We start from the raw sequence: 11,084 nt of genomic DNA, 5'->3' as shown, positions 1-11,084 counted from the left end.
GTTGGTACCTATTAAAACGTTTAAACCCGCTGCATTTGTTTTTGTTTATAGATATAGGAAGATAGTTTTAGTTTAATGCATTTGTTTGAACCTGTTCTAAGTCAGGAATCTGATGTTCAGTAGTTGTCGTTTGTTGATGTTTCTCATTTTTTATATAGATTAGACCGTTAGTTTTCAAGTTTGAATGGTTTTGCACGAGTCATTTGGGGGGCCTTTTTAAAGCTTGCTGTTCGATGTGAGCCAAGGCTTCGTGTTGAAGACAGTACTTTTTACTTCTACAAATTGCGACTTGGATGGGTAGTTGTCTCATTGACACTCATACCACATCTTCTTATATCCAATTGAAATGTTCAAAGCAAATATAGCACATTTATAATCTGCTATGCACCACACCAATTAACATGTTATGTTGAGCTGATAATATGTTTACCGACAAGGTAACAGTGCGGTGGATGACCCTATCTACATATACTTCTCTCAGAGCCGACCATTTAGACCTTTTAAACGTCTCATAAGTGTAGATATGCACATAATGTATGTATTTTAAAACCAATTATTGAACAATAATATGGATGAACCAAAACTAGACATATATATATGTTATTGTCTTCTTTAAACATGCAAGAAAGGATATCCTTCAAGGTAGATGAATTATATACGGGTTTAAAATATATACATTTCTGTATCCAACTCATGTAAAATCGTATATATAACTGCACTTACTTTTGGCAGTCATAACATATAATTCACCATCAGTTGGCCTTGTCATGGAACTTTGATCTTTTTCACATCGCCCAGGACTAGCTGTTAATCTCCTTTCTGTGCCAATAATACTCACAGCCTGGCCAAATATAATTGAAATACTCGATTTGGTTTTTTTCTGTGTTGTTTTCTATTTTTTCTTGCAGTTACTTAATTATTATTTTTTCCCTTCTATTTAAATATTTCACACTTTTTTGTATTTGCGAGTTTCAGAATAGTATTTTTGTATTATATCGGTTATTTTGACCGTTGATGCATTATGTGTACTTTCCAGGTTGATATCTGTACTTGACGATTCAATTATTGTTGCTTTTGTAGTTGAAATGTCTTATTTGTAAGCTTTAACAGATATATCATACGCATTAAGTTTGCTAAGCAGTGAAGATAATTGAAATGTTATACAAAATTAAAAAACACTACTTACGATGCATACAAAACGAAATGTTGTCAATTCATTTACAGAGCCTGGATTGTATAAGCCGGAATAATAAGTTCCATCAGTGGATTCTGGTGTAATTGCTGATACACAGAACAAATTACCTTCAGCTATAAAACAAATAGGAGGATTTGAATAGCAGGAATTAAGTAATACAATGTTTTTTTTTGGAGGAATAAGTGTGTACAAATAGTTCAGTTGTATAAGTGAAAAAGGTGAAAGATACAAAAGAACATTCAAACTTATAAGTCGAAAATTTAGGGACAAAGGAATGACAAAATAAAATGAAAAAGACAAAACAGTATACAAAACAGAACATAGAAATGTTAAGGTTTGAGAAAAGGCCAAATCCTACAAAAACCGGGAATATTACACTTGTATACTATATTAAGACATTCATACAGATTGTGCTTGATATTTATATGATGATGACATAATCGTTCAGTCAATTTAATTGAGGGCTGGAGCTGGCATGTCAGTAACTGCTAGTGGTCCTTTGTAAATTTATGTTTTGTTTAGTTTCTTTTGTTGCCTATTCTGATAAGGGACTCTGACTTCTTTTAAACTGAGTTTAACGTTGCGTATTGATGTGTGATTGGTTTTTTTCTACATTGGTTAGTAGTATAGTGGGAGGTTTGAGATGTCAAAAATCATGTTAAACCCAGCTGGATTTTTGCGCATGTCCCAAGTCATGAGTCTCGGACTTTTCTTCTATGATTTTTAATTTTATTTCATCTTTATATTTCTAAGTTTAGTATGACGTCTATTATCACTGAATTAGTACACATTTTTGTTTAAGAGCCAGCTAGAGACCGCCATCGGAAGCGGGATTTCCCCGCTGCATTGAAGACTTATTAGTGGCTTTCGGCTGTTTTCTGGTCTATGGTCGGGTTGTTGTCTCTTTGACATTCCCTATTTCCATCCTCAATTTTATTACTGTAACAATGTATGTTTATTGTACTTGCATATTCAGGACAAAAAATAGCAATGTATTCAATGTTAACAGATAGTTTTCTTACATATAATATGTGATTGATTGTTTAGTCTATTTAATAATGAATGTAAAAAAGTAGAACAACTTTAAATAGTCTTACCAGTAAACATGACCGACGATGTTGATGAAGTACATTGCTGATGTAGATTTAGATCAAATGTTAAGTTTTGTCTGTTTTCACAGACAGTCAAAAGACTATTTCCATCCCCGTTACAAACATCCGTAAATGTTGCCGACGTCAAGGAATAGTAAAAGTTGCCAAGGAGTGGATCCATACAGTAGGTCTTTGACGATGTTGAATAGCCTAGAATTATATCAAGAAATAAATGCAATCTTATTATTTAAATAACAGTTGTGTATCATTTCTGCATGCCTCCTTATGTAAGTTATTGTGTTAAATAAATGATCAGTTGATGTAAATATAAAATGAAAAAAAAGAAAACATTATTCGAATAAAGTTGTTAGATTTTGATGCTGACAATAATGGCAAAATGTAGGTGTGTTGGTTTTTTTGTTGCTTTTTTTTTTTTTTTTTTTACAGAAAACGATTAAGAAGGATTAACAATTCAAATATGTATTTGATATTTTGTCAAAACTAAAGCAACTTCTTTTCGCTGAATTGATATTAGAAGGAAATTCTTATTTTCTTTCTATATGTTCATACAAATGGGATATATATATATATATAGTTAATCAGCATGCAATTTGCAGATGCAATGTTTGCTTTTGAATGGTCCATATTGAGATTAATCAAAGAATTGCACATCGCTACAAACATCTTTTCAACATTATAAAACAATTTTGGAAAAATTCATTTTAATTGAATGATTATCAAAACAATTATCTCAGTTTTGATGGAAAAGAGGTATGTGCAGATTTTTGTTGTTGAATTTTCTTGAATATTCTATGGTTTGTTTGTTCTTAGATGCGTTTTAACACTGTGGTTTATAAATTTTTTGTTCTTCAAATTTGTTTGTTCTGTAGCATGAACACGTTTCTTTATCAAACATCTTCTTATACATTCATAATGCTATCTAGACTATATTTACCAACTTTGACCATACTGTTGAACTCTGCTGTTGTTGGGGTTACAGTACACTCAGTGGAAAAGTCTGGACTCACACCTGTTTCCCAAAAACTAACACGCTCATTAGCAAATCTGTTGTTTTCCGCTGAGAAAAAAGAAATTAAAGAAACAAAAATAAGTAGATGTTGTAATCATAATGATTTCATAAATTCAGTAACATCAGATTGTAATAAACTGTATGTTGTATCTCTATGTTTTCGTTTGATTGAAGATTTAATTAAATTTGACATTTCCTTAAAATCTAGTTCATATGTAATATCCTATCAATTTTGTAATTGACATTGTTTTTTTTCAATATTGAACCTTCATAAACAAAATGTAATTCTTTGCTTAGGGTTTCGTAGGACTTCAATAGATGATGAAATTATAGTGATCTAGTGACTTGGTGTAGCACTTCTTGAACAATATCAGTTTATAAATTTTGCTTTTACATATTATTACAAGGTTCATATATCCTCTTGAAAAGTTAATGACCTTAAACAGATTATATATAATTTGCTTTTAAATATTATTACAAGGTTCATATATCCTCTTGAAAAGTTAATGACCTTAAACAGATTATATATAAAAAAAGATGATGTTGTATTATTGCCAATGAGACAATTTTTCAAAACAGACCAAATGAGACAGAAATAAACAACTGTATGTCACCGTATGGCCTTCAATAATGATCAAAGCCGGAACCACACTATCACCTATAAAAGGCCCCGAAATGACAAATATAAAACAAACGTAAAACAATTCAAACGAGAAAACTAACATCTAATTTTTGTATAAAATGATAAGCGACAAACAATGATGTAACATATCAACAAACGGCGACCACTGAATTACAGGCTCCTTACTTGGGACAGGCACATTTACATACATACCAAAATGTGTCTGTCAAAGTAAGATTCGGTCTCAGTACTTAAAACATTTCCATTTTATTGGGTGCATTTAACATAGATAAAATAAATAGTATAATAAAAAAGCAATGGATGAGGTTGTGAAAATGGTATGACTTTTTGTACTACATTTGTTTGTTTTATAGTGACTAAGATGATTAAACTATGTTGACTGATGTACCCCTACTTTTGGCAGTTTTACCTATTGTGTTTGTTTGTTTTGTTCACACAATGTTGTCAATATAATGGAATGTTATGCGACTGTCATACAAGTGCGAGATTTTATAAACATGATTAAACCAGGTCCAATCCACAATTTTCTACAAAATAAGAAAAAAACCTGTACCAAGTCAGGAAAATGACAGTGATTATCCATTCGTTTGATGTGTTTCAGCTTTTGATTTTGCCATTTGATTAGGGACTTTTTTTGTGATTTTATTTTTTCTTACGAAGGTTAGTTCCGGGATGGTATTTGAACGCAACAAACACACTTATGTAGTTCTGTTTTAACATGCATGTTCACCCTTAACACTGTACATTCTTTAGAAAAACTAGTATAACTTTAATACTTTTTATTCGATATATCACATTTACAATTTGAAACTTATTATTATACAAAACAATACCAGTTTTTACTTACATGACCGCATATAAAAATAGTAAGAATTCTCATTAACTCTGGTGAATGATAAACATATATACAGATATCCCGTTATCCCAAGATCAGCGAACGGGTGATGGTTTCTAAATAAAAAGATATTTGTGATATAAGATAATGGCATGATTAACGCTGATTTTCTCTTGTTAACATTCTTCTGAAATCTAGAAAAAGGCTTCAGAAGCACGAATTTGATCAATTGTAGATTTTTATTTTACTAGAAGTGGGTCGATAAAGCTGCCGGTTAACTCTTAGTCATTTCCTTTTACACATTTATAGTGAACACAGCAAAATCTTATAGGATTTAAAATTGAAAGCGGGAGGTTCGGCTAGCTATATAACCAATTTCAACCCATATTGTTCTCTTAAAATGTCCTATATCAAGTCAGGAATTTCAATTGTTATCAAATAGTCCATTTCTATCTCTGTTGGTGTTTGTTTTTGTAGCAGTTTAGTGTTTCTGTTATTCAATTTTTTCCTCTAATATTTGATGTGTTTCCCTCGATTTTGGTTAGTGACCCTGGTCCCTTAATCGATTCGTGACAATTGAACAGCGGCATACTATTGTTGCCCTTATTTGCAAAAGACTACGTGCTATATAAAACCAACATTTCAGTCTACCTGATTAGATAATATTCTGGTGATGACTGACCAAGGAAGCAATCAAACGTAGTTGAGCTTGTGGAACCATCAATTCTGAACGAATGTTTCTCCAATGTTAGTGTACTGCTATTGATGAGAATTGTTCCATATTCACTACTATCCCAGTTTGCTTGTAATGCTTCAGGGAACGTACAGTGACATCGAGTGTGATCTAAAGCGGAAAGCGAATGCATCTTAGTGAAAGTTGGCAGTATTTTTTTTCATATCAACGAATAATCACTAACGATATTTGAAAATATTCATAATGATATCATCACTGGTGTATGTTTCCTATGAGAGGTTTTCGACATAAAAATCAATTATTCTAAAAGATTTTACTTGTTGGTGTATGTACCGTTCATGTGATCAATTTTAGAAAATATGTGAAAATATATACGTTTAGGTGTTATACCACCAAATCATGGTACGTCACATCCGGTTGCATACGAAAGTAGGTCTAAAAAATTATTCCCTTGAATTTGACCGTTGTAGGTAATTAATCCTACATTTTATTGCAGTAAAACTATTTCTGTGTCATAAACATATGTCTTGGGTATTTCAAAACACCATTATTTTTTATTTGTGTTTTCTATAGAAAATTTTGTAATATTGAGGTTACATGGTGACTAAACCTTGTACACAGATAGAATAAGGGGAGACATTTGATTGGTTAACTTCCAATGATGGTTATTTTCTTATATGCAATGAAATGTCATGTGAAACTTTTTCTATAGAACTGGACAGGATAAAACTTTACTCATGCCAAGTATTTCTTTATTTGAAACAAAGATAAATTCTGCACAATTTTTTGAAAAGTGCAATTTAACAAAGACTAATAGGGGAAAATCAATGGTGGTATTACACCTAATATATTATGGGAAGCTGTACATGCACCTATGGCCTTATGATTAATCTCATGTGTTAAATTTTTTTTCTATTCAAGTGAAATAATACCAAAAATGAAATATTCTGAGTGGATTGAGTCTCCAAAACACATTTTATGAGAAAATTGTCTTGAAATAGGACTGTACCATGAATATTCAGTTGACAGAACAAGCCATACTAAGTGCATATATTTATTTTTTTTAGAGGGGGAGGGCTTTTTCTCCTTATTTCTTATATTTTGCTATGATATAACATTTTCCTAGGTAATACTTAAATAAATATATAGTTATAAGTAGATGAAAATAATTTTAATGTTGTAACGACAAGTTATTCACTAAAAGAGAAGCCTTTTATGTCCCTCTTTGGAACGCAGCGTAAATTAAATTTTTACGTAAGGACTTATTGAAACCTCCTTGGAGACAGTAAACTTTTATATGGATTGGTCATTCTGCTAAAATGCTTCAATTACTCATTTCTTATAACATTTCTACCATAAATGAGTGAAAGTTACCTCAATATTTTTATTTATTTGCCCGAAAAATTGAAATTTTGAGGAAATGAGAGGTATAAATTGACCCAAAGAGACCTTATAAAGAAGACAAAGAGCTTTATAAGTGGTATTTTATCTTCCTAAAATCATCCTGTGTATCATTTGCAACTGTTTGTAGGCAGATAAGATAGATATTTGATCATTTATTGGTCCACACTCTATTCTATCTTGGTGCGGCTTGGTTTGGATTTGTCGAAGAAATTTTGCTCGAATCGCTGTAGATGTCGTCTTTCATTATACTAGAATTTTCCCAAACTATTGAACTGATTATGACAAAACTTGACAGAAATGCTTGAAATAACCAGTATTACAAAGGGAAAAAGTCACATTAAGTTTAGTGAACAAAAAGGTCTTCTTTAGGTGTAATACCACCAAATCATGGTACGTCACATCCGGTTGCATACGAAAGTAGGTCTAAAAAAATATTCCCTTGAATTTGACCGTTGTAGGTAATTAATCCTACATTTTATTGCAGTAAAACTATTTCTGTGTCATAAACATATGTCTTGGGTATTTCAAAACACCATTATTTTTTATTTGTGATTTCTATAGAAAATTTTGTAATCTTGAGGTTACATGGTGACTAAACCTTGTACACAGATAGAATAAGGGGAGAAATTTGATTGGTTAACTTCCAAAGATGGTTATTTTCTTATATGCAATGAAATGTTATGTGAAACTTTTTCTATAGAACTGGACAGGATAAAACTTTACTCATGCCAAGTATTTCTTTATTTGAAACAAAGATAAATTCTGCACAATTTTTTGAAAAGTGCAAATTTAACAAAGACTAATAGGGGAAAATCAATGGTGGTATTACACCTAATATATTATGGGAGGCTGTACATGCACCTATGGCCTTATGATTAATCTCATGTGTTAAAATTTCTTTCTATTCAAGTGAAATAATACCAAAAATGAAATATTCTGAGTGGATTGAGTCTCCAAAACACATTTTATGAGAAAATTGTCTTGAAATAGGACTGTACCATGAATATTCAGTTGACAGAACAAGCCATACTAAGTGCATATATTTATTTTTTTTAGAGGGGGAGGGCTTTTTCTCCTTATTTCTTATATTTTGCTATGATATAACATTTTCCTAGGTAATACTTAAATAAATATATAGTTATAAGTAGATGAAAATAATTTTAATGTTGTAACGACAAGTTATTCACTAAAAGAGAAGCCTTTTATGTCCCTCTTTGGAACGCAGCGTAAATTAAATTTTTACGTAAGGACTTATTGAAACCTCCTTGGAGACAGTAAACTTTTATATGGATTGGTCATTCTGCTAAAATGCTTCAATTACTCATTTCTTATAACATTTCTACCATAAATGAGTGAAAGTTACCTCAATATTTTTATTTATTTGCCCGAAAAATTGAAATTTTGAGGAAATGAGAGGTATAAATTGACCCAAAGAGACCTTATAAAGAAGACAAAGAGCTTTATAAGTGGTATTTTATCTTCCTAAAATCATCCTGTGTATCATTTGCAACTGTTTGTAGGCAGATAAGATAGATATTTGATCATTTATTGGTCCACACTCTATTCTATCTTGATGCGGCTTGGTTTGGATTTGTCGAAGAAATTTTGCTCGAATCGCTGTAGATGTCGTCTTTCATTATACTGTGGATTCATTAATATTCGTTGGATACCAATTTTCGTGGGTTTCGTTGATACAAGAGAACCACGAATTCAAATGTTCAACGAAAAACAAATTTTCTAAAAGAATGAGTGTAGACTTTGCCAAAACCACGAAATTAAATATCCACGAATATGTCAATGTTCCTCAAACCACGAAAATTGGTACCCACGAAAATAAATAAATCCACAGTACTAGAATTTTCTCAAACTATTGAACTGATTATGACAAAACTTGACAGAAATGCTTGAAATAACCAGTATTACAAAGGGAAAAAGTCACATTAAGTTTAGTGAACAAAAAGGTCTTCTTTAGGTGTAATACCACCAAATCATGGTACGTCACATCCGGTTGCATACGAAAGTAGGTCTAAAAAAATATTCCCTTGAATTTGACCGTTGTAGGTAATTAATCCTACATTTTATTGCAGTAAAACTATTTCTGTGTCATAAACATATGTCTTGGGTATTTCAAAACACCATTATTTTTTATTTGTGATTTCTATAGAAAATTTTGTAATCTTGAGGTTACATGGTGACTGAACCTTGTACACAGATAGAATAAGGGGAGAAATTTGATTGGTTAACTTCCAAAGATGGTTATTTTCTTATATGCAATGAAATGTTATGTGAAACTTTTTCTATAGAACTGGACAGGATAAAACTTTACTCATGCCAAGTATTTCTTTATTTGAAACAAAGATAAATTCTGCACAATTTTTTGAAAAGTGCAAATTTAACAAAGACTAATAGGGGAAAATCAATGGTGGTATTACACCTTTAGAACTACGTGGTAAAGAATTGATAAACAAATGCATAGCATGGAAAGCTTATCTAATCTGACACCATTTGAATTCATAGACCCCAGATATCTTTATCTCTAATTGCTCTGTTTATACTGGATTGTTATTTGTTAACAACTCCGCCTACCGTTGCTCAATTGTGAAAGCACCAGGTGATACTTCTCACTGCCACTAGTGGAATATAATCGGCTTATCGTTTCTTGGCGCTCACGATCATCCACATTTTTAACAGGGTTCTTATGAATCAAGAATGAAACACTGTCGCCTTTATCGTACCTCCATTAATCATCCAGAGTATCGGAACACGGGTATAAGATATTTAAAAAACGTATTAAAACAAATAACAAACTCAAAGGTTTGTTCAAAAAGAGGGAAGTCGATCCATAAATCTTGACAAAATAAGACGTAGGACTATATCAAACAACGGGTTGAATTGAAAACAACTGTGCATATTCCTCACTTTGTAAATGCATTTTTCGAAGAAAATGTTGGATAAAATGTCCAACAGTCCCGACAAGGTTCACACGTTTAAACTTATAACTGCAATGCTGCTAATTACAGAATGACTGCACATTTAATCAGCAGCATTGCAGTTACTGGAACGGACAAGGTATAAAAGAGTGTGAGTAGCATAGATTCCGCTTTGTATTGCACCAATTACACTGTTCCTGATTTTTTAGTCTTTAATTCAAGTTAAAGTCTCCATGAAGACATATATTATGATAAACTGACTATAACCCGATCAGTGTTTTCTCTGTCTACCAAGTGCAACCTGCTTGGCAGAGAAGCAGCAACTACCAATGTTTATGTTTTTAGTTTTGACTTCCACGCTCTCGAGCTTGCTCCTGCGAGGTCAACGAAGCAGTGTACATGATTAAAGATAGATAATAACCAAAGCTAAAACATACATACCTATATATTGAAGGGAACACAGCAATAGTAAAATTACTTCCGTTTTCATTAGTAAGGAATAGCAAAACAATCATTTTTTTGTCAGATACATGCTTATTTTTGCATACCGGTATTACTATAATAATAGAATGACTTAATTAATTCAATCATGCATTGATGAGTATATAATTGTTTTCTTTTGAAAATTGTTTAACAACTTTTTAATAGTTAAACATGAGAGCGTAAATTTGGTTTTGTTTCTATTAATTGGACCAGTAATTGTAATTATTGAACCGATCAGATTTAAATGTCTATAATTGCAATTAATTCATTAACAGGTGTGTGTGTTTCGTTGTCTTCAATAGAAAATCGTATAACCTTACATACTTTTATGTCTTTAACAATCTGTTCTGCACAATTTAACAAGGGTGGACAATACTAAATAGTCAAAATCTACGTACGAAACTTAATTGGAATATGCGTTAAAGGGCTATTCGCCTCGATTTGAAAAAAACACAATTAAAAAATAATGAAATGAAATATAGAAATAAAAATTGCTAAAAGCAGCCACTTTGGTACTTTAACTTTGTGCAGATAAGCTCTTAAAAAATTACTGATTTACTATTATCCTACAAGACCATAGTTCTTGCAAGTAAATAGTTCGAAATGCCTTAAATAAAAACATTGAAATTATTTCCATGACATATATTATCAGAATAATCAGCACCAATTTCAAATAACAAAATGACAAACATCAGATTGGTGTATTTTGTTTTTGATATTTTCAAGAATTCTTGCATTTACTTTACTCATGAACAAAATGCCGACAAAGGGGAATAACT

General features: G+C 31.5%; 1 protein-coding gene across 1 annotated transcript; it reads right to left on the bottom strand.

Annotated features, from left to right (window-relative positions):
- Positions 1 to 691: 691 nt before the first annotated feature.
- On the bottom strand, positions 692 to 10,327 carry LOC134705897 (uncharacterized). The gene is made up of 7 exons (XM_063564612.1): positions 10,264 to 10,327; positions 5,446 to 5,638; positions 4,807 to 4,910; positions 3,242 to 3,364; positions 2,293 to 2,496; positions 1,187 to 1,308; positions 692 to 841 (listed from the first exon to the last, which is right to left on the bottom strand). Exons 1-7 carry the CDS (start codon positions 10,310 to 10,312, stop codon positions 692 to 694), a joined length of 945 nt encoding a protein of 314 aa, XP_063420682.1. The 5' UTR covers positions 10,313 to 10,327.
- Between the last annotated feature and the right edge of the window lie 757 nt (positions 10,328 to 11,084).

The sequence above is a fragment of the Mytilus trossulus genome, chromosome 2 (genome assembly GCF_036588685.1).
Source record: "Mytilus trossulus isolate FHL-02 chromosome 2, PNRI_Mtr1.1.1.hap1, whole genome shotgun sequence".
Taxonomy (NCBI): domain Eukaryota; kingdom Metazoa; phylum Mollusca; class Bivalvia; order Mytilida; family Mytilidae; genus Mytilus; species Mytilus trossulus.
Note: the sequence above shows the minus strand (reverse complement) of the source record. Positions and strands in the feature narration are given on the sequence as shown.